This window comes from Saccopteryx bilineata, chromosome 8 (assembly GCF_036850765.1).
Source record: "Saccopteryx bilineata isolate mSacBil1 chromosome 8, mSacBil1_pri_phased_curated, whole genome shotgun sequence".
In the NCBI taxonomy this organism is placed as follows: Eukaryota; Metazoa; Chordata; class Mammalia; order Chiroptera; family Emballonuridae; genus Saccopteryx; species Saccopteryx bilineata.
Window position 1 is genome coordinate 55162805 of NC_089497.1, and position 15344 is coordinate 55178148.

At 42.6% G+C, this 15344-nt stretch overlaps 1 protein-coding gene across 1 annotated transcript in view; it reads right to left on the minus strand.

Annotated features, from left to right (window-relative positions):
- SNX4 (sorting nexin 4) overlaps positions 1–13055 on the minus strand; it is a 102733-nt gene extending 89678 nt beyond the window's left edge. The window contains exons 1-2 of the mRNA XM_066240656.1: positions 12874–13055; positions 1373–1494 (exon numbers count right to left, since the gene is read on the minus strand). Coding sequence (XP_066096753.1) covers positions 1373–1494; positions 12874–13017 — 266 coding nt within the window. The 5' untranslated portion in view covers positions 13018–13055. The remainder of the gene's footprint in view (positions 1–1372; positions 1495–12873) is intronic.
- Between the last annotated feature and the right edge of the window lie 2289 nt (positions 13056–15344).

Sequence of the window (15344 nt, forward strand, 5' to 3'; positions counted from 1 at the left end):
CTCTTCCTTCCTGTCTGTCCCTATCTGTCCCTCTCTGTCTTTCTCTGACACTGTCACAAAAAATAAAATAAAATAACATTTTAGCTTTGATTTCTTACTCCATGAGCCTGAGTCGCTGGTTGTCCAGTGGCTAGAATTCTTACTCCATGATTTACTTTTTGTCTTTTTAATTTTACTCCAAAATCTAAAACTCCAGCCTCAATAAAATTTTCTCCTGTTAATTTCTCTCTAACTTCCAACTCTCCTGAAATGATTCAAACTGTATTCTTTCTAGACTTCATCAATATCTCCACTTATCTAAGTCTACTTAATATATCTGATATCCTTTCCTAAAACTGCACAGGGATTCTATCTAACACCAAGAACTTAATATAATTACTGGCCTAGCCCAGTAGCTCAGTTGGTTAGAGCGCTATCCCAATGGCCAATATGCCAATGTTCAATCCCTGGTTAGGGCACATACAAGAGTCAACTAATAAATGCCTAAATAAGTGAACAATAAATCGATGTCTCTCCCTTTCTTTCCCTCTCTCTCCTTCCTCTCTCTCTAAAATCAATAATTAAAAATAAAAGAATATAGATACCAAGAGTACCATAGTAAGACATGCCTGTTTATGTTACACGTTAAAAAGTAAAAAAAAAAAAAAGGCCTGACCTTTGGTGGCACAGTGTATACAGCGTCAGCCTGGAATGCTGAGGTCCCAGGTTCAAAACCCCGGGCTTGCTCAGTCAAGGCACATAGGAGAAGCAATTACAAGTTGATGCTTCCTATCCTCCCTCCCCACCTTTCTCTCTCTCTACCCTCTTTCTAAAATCAGTAAATAAAATCTAAAAAACACACACACACACAATCCTTAAAAGGACAATAACCTGTAAACAATTCCATTATACAACAGAATTTACATCAATACCTACCAAAGTTTTTTTTGTTTGTTTGTTTTCTGTATTTTTCTGAAGCCGGAAACGGGGAGAGACAGTCAGACTCCTCGCATGCGCCCGACCGGGATCCACCCAGCACGCCCACCAGGGGGCGACGCTCTGCCCACCAGGGGGCGATGCTCTGCCCCTCCAGGGCGTCGCTCTGTTGCGACCAGAGCCACTCTAGTGCCTGGGGCAGAGGCCGAGGAGCCATCCCCAGCGCCCGGGCCATCTTTGCTCCAGTGGAGCCTCGGCTGCAGGAGGGGAAGAGAGAGACAGAGAGGAAGGAGAGGGGGAGGGGTGAAGAAGCAAATGGGCACTTCTCCTGTGTGCCCTGGCCGGGAATCGAACCCAGGACTTCTGCACGCTAGGCCAACGCTCTACCACTGAGCCAACCGGCCAGGGCCAAAGTTATTTTTTTTAACTAAACCTTGGCCTAATTCTCATCACTAACCTTGTTTCAATGAGGTAAGCAGTATATGTTTCTTGCATGTTCATGGCATTTCTTCCAGTTCGCTTTTCTGCTTCTGAAACACTAATTTCTATCTTCTTCAACCAAAAATTATTTTCTGTCATCTGCACAAAAACACAAACGGAAGAACAAAACACAAAAAACCTTTAAGATGGCATGGGAACAAACCCCACTATTATAATAAAATCAATTATTGGGACATATTTCAAATTAGTTTCTTGTATTTCCTAGGTTGCTAGGGGTTTGCTAATGACAGCAGCAAATGATATGCCTCTCCTTACCAGCATACGATAGCACATTAAACTTTCCCAGAAGCTATTTTAACAGGTATCATACATTTAATTATTAAAACACAAAAAGATAATCGGAGAAATTAAAGTTAAATATAGACATTTCATACAAGTGACCAAGAATAAATCTATATAAACATGTATCAGAAAAAAATCTAAATATATATTATACAAAGATGAATGATCCTCAATAATGATACCTACTTTTCATTTTTACCAAACTCAAATTTCTCTCAAAAATAAAATACTATACATATGATAGAAGCCAAGATTTTCAGCAGGCAGTTTTATTTAAAAATTACAAGGCCAGGTAGGTCAGTAAATAAAGCATCAATCGTCCTGGCGCACCAAGGTTACAGGTTCAATCTCCATCAGGGCACATACAAGAAGCAACCTATGAGTACACAACTAAATGGAACAAAGTGGAACTCTAAATTGATGCATCACCCCCCCCCCACAAATCAATGTGAAAATCTTTTTTAAAAATTAAAAATTATAAAAGTAGAAATCATTTTATATTCAACTTTATTTATTTATTTTATCTTCTTTTCCAAGCAAGAGGAGAGGAGAGGAGATAGAGAGACAGACTCCTGCATGCACTCCGACCAGGAATCATCCGGCAACCTCTGTCTGGGGCCAATGCTCTTCCCATCTGAGGCCATGCTGACAACTGAGCTATTTTTAGTGCCTGAGGCAGAGGCTCCAGGGAACCATCCTCAGCACCTGGGGCCGAGGTGCTTAAACCAATCAAGTCATGGCACTGTGTGTGTGTGTGTGTACGCCGGGGGGGGGGGGGGGGGATGCAGACAGAGAGAGAGAGAGAGAAAGAGAGAGAGAAGGGAGGGGAGAGGGAGAGATGGAGAAGCAGATAGTCACTTCTCCTGTGTGCCCTCACTGGGAATCAAACCCAGGACATCCACATGCCAGGTCGACCCTCCACCACAGAGCCAATCGGCCAAGGCCTCAACTTAACTTTTTTAATTGATTTTTTTTTGAAGTGACAGGTGGGGAAATAGACTCCCACATGCGCCCTGACAGGAATCCACCCAGCAATCACCGTATGGAGCCAATGATCGAATCAGCTGAGCTATCTTCAGCACCTGAGGCAAATGCTCGACCCAATCAAGCCACTGGCTATGAGAGAGGAAGAGAGAGAGAGAAGGGGGGGAGAGAGGGGAAAAGAAACAGATGGTCACTTCTCACATGTGCCCTGATCAGAGATCAAATCCAAGATGTCTGCACACGAGGCCAATGCTCTATCCACTGAGCAAGCAGCCAGGGCCTAATATTCAACTTTATATTGGCCTAACCTTTTTGGCAGTAGTTAATAGACTCCAACTGTGAGTCAGCAGCAGGGCTTAAGAAGAAAAGACTTTTTCTGAGCTAAGTATCTCCAGGTCTACATCAAAGGACCAAAAAAACCAAACACACCACTGGTGGTTCATAGGCTCTATTTGTGGGAAATGCACCACTAAAGAAGGGAGTTGAATATACCCAAAGTTAACTAAAAATCTAAACAAAGAAGACAAAGGGAAATCATGTGCTAAGTGCTGTGCTTTGGATATTTTTCCTCCCTTGCTCATTCTAAATTTCAGAGGTGAGTTTTAATAAAAAACACTGGACAGGCCCTGGCCAACTGGCTCAGTGGCAGATCATCGGCCAGTGTGTGGAAAGCCCACTTTCGATTCCTGGCCAGGGCACACAGGAGAAATGTCCATCTGCTTCTCCACCCTTCCCCTTCTCCTTTCTCTCTATCTCTCTCTTCCCTTCCAGCAGCCAAGGCTCCATGGAAGCAAAGTTGGCCCGGGCGCTGAGGATGGCTCAATGGCCTCCGCCTCAGGCGCTAGAATGGCTCCAGTTGCAGCGTAGCAATGCTCTAGATAGGTTGAGTATCGCCGGTGGGCATGCCAGGTGGATCCTGGTCAGGCACATCCAGGAGTCTGTCTGCCACGCGCCCACTCCCCCACTTCTCACTTCGGAAAAATACAAAAAAACCCCAAAAAACACTGGACAGCCTGACTAGTGGTGGTGCAGTGGACAGAGTATTGACCTGGGACGCTGGAGTCCCAGGTGCAAAACCCCGAGGTGACTGGCTTGAGTGTGGGCTCATTGGGCACAGGCTCACCAGCTTAAGTGTGGGGTCAATGCCTTGAGTGCTGGTTCACTGACATGATCCCCAGTCTCTGGCTTGAGCCCAAAGGTCACTGGCTTGAACTTCAAGGTCATTGCTTAAGCAAGGGGTCACTATCTTGGCATGAACTCCTGGTCAAGGCACAAATGAAAAATAATCAATAAACAACTAAAGTGACGCAACTACGAGTTGATGCTTCTCATCTCTCTCTCTTCCTGCCTGTCTCTGTCTCTCTCTTGTGCAAAAAATAAATAATGACACGGTAGTATATATTATAATTGCAGGCAGTTTGTGAATAAGAGATATACTGTAAGTAGAAAGATGGATGCACCAAAAGGTAAAAGAGAAAGCTGCCTACAGTAAAATACATGGTGATACTTTACTTTACACAGATGAATAAGGCTAAGTACTATGAGAACAGAAAAAGCTATGTGATAGTGCAAAAAAATTAAAGCAATGATGAATAAAGATGACAAACTAAGGAAGTGCCCTCAAAATGATGAAAAATGGAGAAGGTAAAAACACTAAAAAGAAGATAAAGAAAAAGGACAGAGAACAAAGAGCCAACCCAATGAAAAGGAATTGTTATTAGTTAACAAAAACAGAAATCAGTCACCAAACAAGACATTTTTGTAGAGTATAAATTGTATGTTTACATACTAAGAGATAAGAGAAACAGAAGAAAATCATTCAATCGTGTACTTGCTTATAAATTTGAGTCACTTCTAAAGATGAGATTATTTTTAAAAAGATTTTAGGCCCTGGCCAGTTTGCTCAGTGGATAAAGCATCAGCCTGGCATGTCCGATGTCCGGGTTCAATTCCTGGTTAGAGCACACAAGAGAAGCGACCATCTGTTTCTCTTCCTTTCTCTCTCCTCTTTCTCTCTCTCTTTCCCTCTCACAGCCAGTGGCTCAACTGGTTTGAGGGTCAGCTCCAGGCACTGAGGATAGCTTGGTTGGTCCAAGCTTAAGCCTTAGGTGCTAAAGATAGCTTGGCTGATTTGAGCTCTGGCCCCAGGCGAGGGCTGCTGGTGGATCCCGGTTGGGGTGCTGCGGGAGTCTGTCTCCCCTCCTCTCACTTAAAAAAAATTTTTAGGCCCTGGCCGGTTGGCTCAGCGGTAGAGCGTCGGCCTGGCATGCAGGAGTCCCGGGGTCGATTCCTGGCCAGGGCATATAGGAGAAGCGCCCATCTGCTTCTCCACCCCTCCCCCTCTCCTTCCTCTCTGTCTCTCTCTTCCCCTCCCGCAGCCAAGGCTCCATTGGAGCAAAGTTGGCCCGGACGCCGAGGATGGCTCTGTGGCCTCTGCCTCAGGCGCTAGAATGGCTCTGGTTGCAACAGAGCGACGCTCAAGATGGGCAGAGCATCACCTCCTGGTGGGCGTGCCAGGTAGATCCCGGTTGGGCGCATGCAAGAGTCTGTCTGACTGCCTCCCCGTTTCCAACTTCAGAAAAATACAAAAAAAGAAAAAAGAAAAAAAATTTTTTAATGGTTATTACATTTATAAAAATAATTGTCTCAGTTATGTTTTGGGGAAGAAAAAACAAAGATACAGGCCTTCCAAATAATTACAGAGGATAAAACCAAAGAAATTATGGTCCACAAAGGAAGACCCAAAAACAGAAACTAAAATAAGAAAGTATAAATTGAATAAATTCAACTAATAAATTCAACTAAAAACAGCTTGACTAGGTGGTGGCACAGTAGATAGAGCATCAACCTGGGATGTTGAGGACCCAGGTTTGAAACTTCAAGGACACCGGCTTGATGCAGGCTTGAATGTAGGCTCACCAGCTTGAGCGCAGGGTCGGTGGCTTGAGCGTAGGATCACAGACATAATCTCATGTTCTCCGGCTTGAGCAAGGTGTCACTGGGTTGGCTGGAGCACCCCCCTCCATTCCCCCATCAAGGCAAACATAAGAAAGCAGTCAATGAACAACTAATGTGCCGCAACCATGAATTGATGTTTCTCATCTCTCTCCCTTCCAGTCTGTCTGTTTCTCTCACTTTTAAAAAAAAATCAACTAAAAACAAAGCCAGTTAAGGTAATAAATGCAAATGTTTTCAATTTCTTACGATAAAAAGAGTAAGAGTTAAAACACAAAACTTGGCATAAAAATTATAAAATAGACACACACAAATAAAACTGATGTAGCATTAGTCCAATCAGTTAATCAGGAAAATATAAAAGTTTGTAATTAGATCAGTTCTCCCTCAGATTAGTAACCAGCTTTCCAGAATTTGAATCCCATCTCTGCCACAGATTACTGTGTAATCTCTGGGCAAGTTATTTAACCTCTCTGCCTCAGTTTCCTCATCTGTAAAATAGGGATAAAAGTACCTAATACATAATTATCAGGCACATTTGATGAGTTAATGCATGTAAAGAGTTTTAAATATTGCCTAGCATGTAGCAAGAACTCAAATACAAATTACCTATCACCTACTATTTGTAGATTTATTTTTCTGATTATGAAAATTAAAACATGCTTAATGTACAAAACTTTAAAAAAGAAAAAAAATTAAGTAAACATAAACCATTTTATCTCAGTGCTAAACATTCTTAATACATTGGGGTATTTCTTCAGAATCATTTTATTCTGGGTGTGATGCTTCTGTTACCGAAAAAGGTCAGACATCTAGAGTTTACAAACTATTTAACGAATCTATATCCCTAGCCCTGGTCGGCAAACTGCAGCTAACGAGCCACCTGCAGCTTTTTGGCCCCTTGAGTGTGGCTCTTCCACAAAATACCATGTGCGGGCACTACCTTGATAAGGAATGTACCTACCTACATAGTTTAAGTTTAAAAAATTTGGTTCTCAACAGAAATTTCAATCATTGTACTGTTGATATTTGGCTCTGTTGACTAATGAGTTTGCCCACCACTGCCCCTAGGCCTATGATGGCAAACCTTTTTATAAAAACTGCCCACTTTTGCAGCGCTGGTCAACCTGGTCCCTCCCGCCCACTAATGGGCGGTCCAGCTTTCATGGTGGGCCAATCGCTGCGCTGTTTGGTTGCTCCGCTACCGCCCACCATGAAAGCTGGACAGCCCAATAGTGGGCACAAGGGCCCAGGTTGACCAGCACTGCAAAGTGGGCAGGGGTCTTTTTTTGTTTGTTTTTTTTTCATTTTTCCGAAGCTGGAAATGGGGAGGCAGTAGACAGACTTCCGCATGCGCCTGACCGGGATCCACCCGGCATGCCCACCAGGGGGCGATGCCCCTCTGGGGCGTTGCTCTGCTGCATCCAGAGCCATTCTAGCGCCTGAGGCAGAGGCCATAGAACCATCCTCAGCACCCAGGCCATCTTTGCACCAATGGAGCCTCGGCTGGGCGGGAGGGGAAGAGAGAGACAGAGAGGAAGGAGTGGGGGAGGGGTAGAGAAGCAGATGGGCGCTTCTCCTGTGTGCCCTGGCCGGGAATCGAACCCGGGACTCCTGCACACCAGGTCGACGCTCTACCGCTGAGCCAACCGGCCAGGGCCTAAAAGTGGGCAGGTTTTTAAAAAGGTTCACCATCACGGACCTAGGGGATGTCTCTAGTGGTCAAAAGTAGCTGTTATTAAGCAGGGGGGAAAAAAAGTTTACTTAGGCCTAATAGTATGTTTACTTCAGCTGTATTTCTTAAATAACTAAGAAAAATGGGGTTATAATAATGAGCTGTTTTCTTGTGCTTTTTATCTATTAAAAAACATTTAAAAATAGCACAGCTATTCATAAAACTTTAGTTTTTATTTAAAACAAAATAACATATAAGTTTGAACAATTTTCCAAACTGAATCACAATACATTCATGGTTCATAAAATTAATTTGGTGGGTTGTGGCCAACATTTCTTTTTAATGAAAAATAAAAAAATCAGAGGGCACTGCATGAAGTAATGCTTAAGTAGTTTTCTGAAACATTTACGTATGAAAGTATATGCTGATTATGTTGTAAAAACATATTTTGCACTATGAGTCACCTTAAGAAATTTCTGAGAGCTGCTGAGGTAGAAAAATGAGAAAAACTCTGAGTATGATGTAATCATCTGCTGCTAAACAGAAATTCATTTTTATAGTAATTCTCACTCACAGATGCCTCAAACCTACAGTTGTGGCCTACTCCATTCAGTGTTCGGCAGCCACTCAGGGAAGATGTATTGTGTATAGAAATTTCTAAGCACTCTGCTCTCACCAGCACTCCCAGGCCTAGAGCACTCTCCTTAAAAAAATCACTCAGGCACTGTGGTTCTTCTCTAGATAAATACTGTTCACTACCAACTCAATGGTATCCTCCAGTCTAAAATAGAAGTATTCTTACTCCCACTCCCATGCTATTTCCACTCTTCTGTCTGGACTAATTACTACTTTCTGATATATCGGATTCCTCTCTCATTTTCCCATTTTCTAAATTACTTTAAATAGAATTGGCAATACTTAAAAAAAGAAAGCATTCTTCCTTACATGGAAAAAGTACAAAAGGAAAAGAAAGAAGACTTCTAATTAGACAATGGAAAGAAAGAGGATTGAACACTCACAGAAAGAAAAACAAGAAACTTCAGAATAAGAGCTTATAGAAGAACTTAGAATCTTGATTAGTGATGTTTAAAATCAGAAGAAACTTGCAAGTCTTAGGCAGTGCTTGTTTCTAGTACCCCTAGGTGTAGAGCAATTGGTACTTATTACTCTCTACCCAAAGTCTTCAGTTAAATTCAAGGCTCATGAACTTTTTTCCATTTTTGCACACTATTTGTATAGACATTTTTGTGGTAAAGAACTGCTTGAGCCAGACCTGTGGTGGTGCCATGGATAGAGCCTCGACCTGGGAAACTGCAGTCCTAGGTTCAAAACCCCAAGCTGGCTTGACCACAGGCTCATCTGGCTCAAGTACAGGCTCACCAGCTTGAGCACAGAATGAATCGTTGACAAGATCCCATGGTCACTGGCTTAAGACAAAAGCTCTTTGGCTTGAAGCCCAAGGTCGCTGGCTTGAGCAAAGGGTCACTAGCTTAGCTGGAACCCCCACCTCATCGTCAAGGCACACCTGAGAAGCAATCAGTGAACAACTGAAGTGCTACAAATACGAGTTGATGCTTCTCATCTCTCTCTCTCTCCCTTCCTATTTCTCTCTCTCTCAAAAACAACAACAAACTGCTTGATAAAACAACACACTACTTAAAACTTCATTTTTAAAATTACAACTTACTCTTAACCACACTAAAAAATTTAAAATACAGTATTAGAGTAATTTACAAGACTATTTGCCTCATGTTCTCAAAAATATTTAATGACACAGGAAATACTGTTAAGTGAAAAGAACTGACAGAAAAACCATACATAAAAAGAAAACAGCCTGACCAGGCGGTGGCGCAGTGGATAGAGCGTTGGACTGGGATGCTGAGGACCCAGGTTCGAGACCCCGAGGTTGCCAGCTTGAGCGTGGACTCATCTGGTTTGAGCAAAAAGCTCACCAGCTTGGACCTAAGGTCACTGGCTTGAGCAAGGGGTTACTCCGTCTTCTGAAGGCCCACAGTCAAGGCACATATGAGAAAGCAATCAATGAACAACTAAGGTGTCGCAATGCGCAACAAAAAACTAATGATTGATGCTTCTCATCTCTCCGTTCCTGTCTGTCTGTCCCTCTCTCTGACTCTCTCTTTCTGCCTCTGTAAAAAAAAATTTAAAAATAAATAAAAAAAAACAAGGCCTTGGCCGATTGGCTCAGTGGTAGAGCATCGGCCTGGCGTGCGGGTGTCCCAGTTTCGATTCCCAGCCAGGGCACACAGGAGAGGCGCCAATCTGCTTCTCAACCCCTCCCCCTCTCCTTCCTCTCTGTCTCTCTCTTCCCCTCCTGCAGCCAAGGCTTCATTGGAGCGAAGTTGGCCCGGGCACTGAGGATGGCTCTGTGGCCTCTGCTTCAGGCGCTAGAATGGCTCTGGTTGCAACAGAACAACGCCCCAGATGGGCAGAGCATTGCCCCCTGGTGGGCGTGCTGGGTGGATCCCGGTCGAGTGCATGTGGGAGTCTGTCTGACTGCCTCCCCCTTTCCAACTTCAGAAAAATACAAAAAAATAAAAACACACAAAAGCTAGAAAAATATCAGACAAGAGAGCATCACAGCATTAACAGTGATTATAGGGTTGTGGACTTCAGGATTTATTTGACTATTTTTAACTGTTTTGGTGGGGGGCAGGGGAGAGGAATGAAGTGGTATGGCTTAATGAACAGACTAATTTCAAAGTCAGGCAGACCTGGCCTCAAGTCCCAGCCATGCCAATGACTACCTAGTAACCTTGGCCAAATCTCTTATCTACCAGCCTCTGCTTCATCTATAGCATTTGGGGTAATTTTGGAAATTATATAAAGAGTAGAGCCTTCTGTGAATAGCACAAAGAACAAATCAAACTTACCTTTCTGCTCAGACCACATTCCTATCAGTAACAGTAGCAACATGGTGCTAGTTATAGCAATACTTCTCAAATGGGGAAGAACTGGAGTGAAAGAGGGGACAGAAAGAGGGAAAATAAGTACATGACCCTTTATGGAGGGTTTAGGTTTGGGAGGAGGGAACAGAGTACAAAGTATATATGTGCACTTGAAACCTATATAATTTTTTGACTGGTCCACTTAGCTGTACACCCATGGACTGCTTCTCTGTGTGCCATGATCAGGGCTCCAACAGGCTCCCAAAACAGCACCCTCGGGATCTATGCTCAGGAAGCTGTGCCACTCACCAGGGTGAAACCTGATTAATTTTGTTAACCAGTGCCACCCCAATAAATTCAATTAAAAAATAAAACATATACATAAATGTTTATGTATTTAAACTCCTGGTAATTCTGAAATATTTGTCCAAAAGGCTTGTGTCTATGAATTACTAAATTGGGGAACTGTTCACGAAACCCTCTAAGTTTGGTCACTAACAGGTGGTCTCTTGGAATATATATTGACAAACATTTTCCTAAAATGTCAGGTAATACAATATAACTACAGTACCAATTATATGATGGCATTTTTGGGTTTTCAAATATCTTAAACTAAAAGTATATACTTTTTTTTAATTAGATGTTTATAATTCTTTTTTTTTTTTTTTTTTAGCGAGAGACAGAGAGATAGGAAAAGAGATGAGAAGCATCAACTCATAGTTGCATCACTTTGGTTGTTCATTGATTGTTTCTCATATGTGCCTTCATTGGGAGGGGGGTCCTCCAGCCGAGCCAGTGACCCCTTGCTAAAGCCAGAGACCTTGGGCTCAAGCCAGCAACCTGGGGCTCAAGCCTGATGAGCCCATGCTCAAGCAGGAACCCTCAGGGTTTTGAACCTGGGTCCTCAATATTGAACATGCTACTACCTACAATCCTGCAATTCCACTCATACATTTATATTAAACTCTAAGACATTTGCACCAGAGATATATAGGAAGAACTTAATTAATGGTAGAAGTAATTTTTTAGAAAGAGCAAGAATCTTGTAACAACCCCAAGAAAAGAGAAATCAATTGTAGAGTAACTATAAATTGGCATACTATATAGCCATGAATATAAATGAACTAAATCACATTCGAATGAACCCCAAAACCAAAATACTGAGCAAAACAAGAAAATCATTGCAGTATTATTCCAATTACATAAATTTCAAAATAAAATAAAATTAAACAATATACAGTATTGGTTAAGGATACATATAGTAATGAATAAGAAAAGCAAGGGAATTATTTAATACAAAATTTAAAATACTGGTTACCTCTGTGGTATAGGGAGTGGATATAACCCAGAACATGCAAGCTTCAAAGGAACTGAAAATAATTTTGTGAGAATTTTCTCTGCATTAATTGTACATACCTTACAATAATTTTTTAAAGAGAGACAACAGAAAAACTAAGTCAAACAGCTTCCCCTAAGAGTTAAATTATGCACTACAAATGCATACACCTTTCTCTCACATTTGAGTCACTGACTTCTCCACAAATAATTCTAGAATTAAAAAAAAAAATTCAATGAAAAACTTAAAATTCACCTAAAAAGTCTTCATGCTGTTACCCCCTATATACCTCAACATTACCCCAAGCAGACAAAACCTTCAACTCCTGTGAAGTTCCTGGCTATCTGGCCTGTGAACTTAGAGTTTCTCTAGTTACAGTCACCAAACAAGTTTAACTTTTCTTTATCCATCATCAGGCAGTTTTATATTAGCACTAACACCAGTCCGGGGGGAGGGGGGAACCAGCAAAATGGATGAGCAATGAGCACTGGGTAGGGTGTTCTGATGGGGAGCACTAGATTGAGTTTCTGAAACACTTCTCAACTTCGACTATCCATCACGCATTATAAATGAAAACACTTTGGATTGAAAACATTTACAAATATAAAATGATGCATCTTCTTTTTTCCTCAAGCAAATGAAAATCACTAATTATCAAAGGGGCTTCACAAAGTAGATACACGAGACATCTATGACAAGTCTCCAGTGGGAAATAAGAGCCCTGATCCACAAATAAAAGTACAGCCAAATAAGGAGTTTAAAATGCTTTTTTTCTTAAATTTGCACCTTTTCTGGACTTTAACACTCTTCAATTTCCTGATTTGGGCGCCAAGTCAATCACCTTTATTGCCCCAGACCTGTTCCTCAGGTCCCCATCCTACTCCTTCTCAGACGCCGCTGCCCAGACCCCAGGATGTCTCTCGTTCAGTCATCTCCTCTGCAAACCCCTGGCCAGGCTGCCAAAACCATCGGCGTTCCTCTTTCAGGTCCAAACCTTCGGGCTCCCGGACCTCTGAAAACCCGCCCAGAGCCCGGGGCTCCCCACGCCCGCGGTACTGCACCCACAGGCCCCCTTGATCCCCTGGCCTCCGTTCTCTCGACCTTCCCTTGTTGCCGCAGCACCTGGCGCTCGCCCCCTACCCAGGACCCCTTTTCCCATTGAGCCTCCTCCTCACTGCACCTGCGGCCCGGCTTTTCTACCCGCTTCCTTGTCACTGCCGGCCGTCCAGGCCGAAACCACCCGCCCCCGCCAGCCCAGCCCAGCCCAGCCCGCTAGGCCCGAACACAGGCCGGGCAGTCTCCGCCGCCCTGCTCCTCACCGTGCGGTCTCCGGAGCCCTCCTCGTCCCGGGACCCCTCCGCTTCCTCACTGACCACAGCCTCCAGCCCACTGTCGGGCTGGCTCAGAGGCTCTAGGTGCGCCGGCTGCAAAACTCGCTCGAGGTCCGAGGGTGCCTGCTCCATGGCTGCAGCTCCGTGCAGCGAACCCAGTGCGCGCCTGCGCCGCCGCCCCTCGACAAACCCCGCCCCTCCGCCGTGGCCCCACCTCCTAGCCCCGCCCCGCCCCTCTCGGTAGCCACGCCCCGTCCAACTTGCTCGCGGAGACGGAGGCCTGTGGGCTCGCCCACCAGGGCTGGAGTTGGGGCTAGAGCTGGGGCTAGTGTGGGAAGCTCACCTGCAAAGAAAGTGGTCAACTACTAAATCAGGAGGCCCAGAAATCCAGGAGAACCGATGGAGGGAGAGAAATAGAGAAAGGCAAAGGGAAGGTGAAGATCAGAGTAGGGATTAGACCCAATCAGGTTGGTGGTAACCGAAAATTTGAAACTCAAAAGAAATTGGAGATCCCTCTCTGACATTCTCCCTCTTGTCCTCTGTCTTAAGTGCCATTATTGGTTCCTACTTTTTTCCTCTAGGAAGATCTAGGAAGTGACATAGATTATTGACTTTCAGAAGGTTGAGTAACACAGTCAGCAATAGGTAACACTTTCAAGTGTTTGAAAACAGTGAAGTGCTTGGCTGAAGCAGTGCTTGACTTCTACATATTTTAAGTATTTCATGAACCCCTGGAGATTTTGGATAATTTTCTACAAACCTCTACTTGAATTTCCGGAACCTGATTCCTTGACAATCATTCACTGTGGCAACCTGATGGAAAACACTCATTGGGTGTACTAGACTGTGTAGTACCCTGAGGTGCCTCCTATACAAAGTCTAGGTCATCTGACCAGAAACTGATCTTTCTGCCAAAATACTTAGCTATTTCAAGCTGTGACACACAATTTCCTCCTCCTCCTCTTGGAATGCTTTCTCCCATTCACCTTAAAACCTTACGTTATCACATCTGTGTGCTAATACACTTTGTTCATAGATCAGTTATGTTCATAAATCATTATTTTACAATTACTTATTTATATGTATGTTTGCCCCAACTATACTTCAGACTCTTTTAGGACAAGGAACCCATTTTATTATTTTTTCCTCTTACCAAACATAGGACAACATGTACTCAATAAATGTTTAAAGGCGTTTTACCAGTTTATCAGGGACTATTCATGCTAGACAAATTCTCAGAAAACATTTTTTTAAAGATTTTATTGATTGATTTTAGAGATAGGAGAGAGAGAAGAGGGAGGAGCAGGAAGCATCAAAACATAGTAGTTGCTACTGGAATTGATAAATGAATTCAGCAAAGTGGCAGGATATAAAATCAATACTCAGAAATCAGAGGCATTTTTTTATACGCCAACAATGAACAGTCAGAAAGAGAAATTAAGGAAACAATCCCCTTCACAATTACAACCAAAAAAATAAAGTACCTAGGAGTACAATTAACCAAGAAGACTAAAGACTTGTACTCGGAAAATTACAAAGCGTTGATAAAAGAAATCAAGGAAGATACAAACAAGTGGAAGCATATACCGTGCTCATGGTTAGGAAGAATAAACATCATTAAAATGTCTATATTACCCAAAGCAATTTATAAATTCAATGCAATACCAATTAAAATACCAATGACATACTTCAAAGATATAGATCACATATTCCAAAAATTTATATGGAACCAAAAAAGAACACGAATAGCCTCAGCAATCTTAAAAAAGAAGAATAAAGTGGGAGGTATCACACTTCCTGATATCAAGTTATACTACAAGGCCATTGTACTCAAAACAGCCTGGTACTGGCATAAGAACAGGCATATAGATCAATGGAACAGAACAGAGAACCCAGAAATAAACCCACAGTTTTATGGACAACTGATATTTGACAAAGGAGGTAAGGAAATACAATGGAATAAAGACAACCTCTTTAACAAATGGTGTTGGAAAAATTGGACAGCTACCTGCAAAAAAATGAAACTAGATCACCAGCTTACACCACTCACAAAAATAAACTCAAAATGGATAAAAGACTTAAATGTAAGCCTTAAAACTATAGGCATATTAGAAGAAAACATAGGCAGTAAGCTCTCTGACATCTCTCGGAGCAATATATTTGCTGATTTATCTCCACGGGGAAGTGAAATAAAAGACAGGATAAACAAATGGGACTGTATCAAACTAAAAAGCTTTTGCACAGGTAAAGACAACAAGAACAGAATAAAAAGACAATCTACACAATGGGAGAACATATTTGACAATACGTCTGATAAGGGGTTAATAACCAAAATTTATAAAGAACTTGAAAAACTTAATACCAGGAAGACAAACAATCCAATCCAAAAATGGGCAAAAGAAATGAATAGACACTTCTCCAAAGAGGACATACAGATGGCCAATAGGCATATGAAAAAA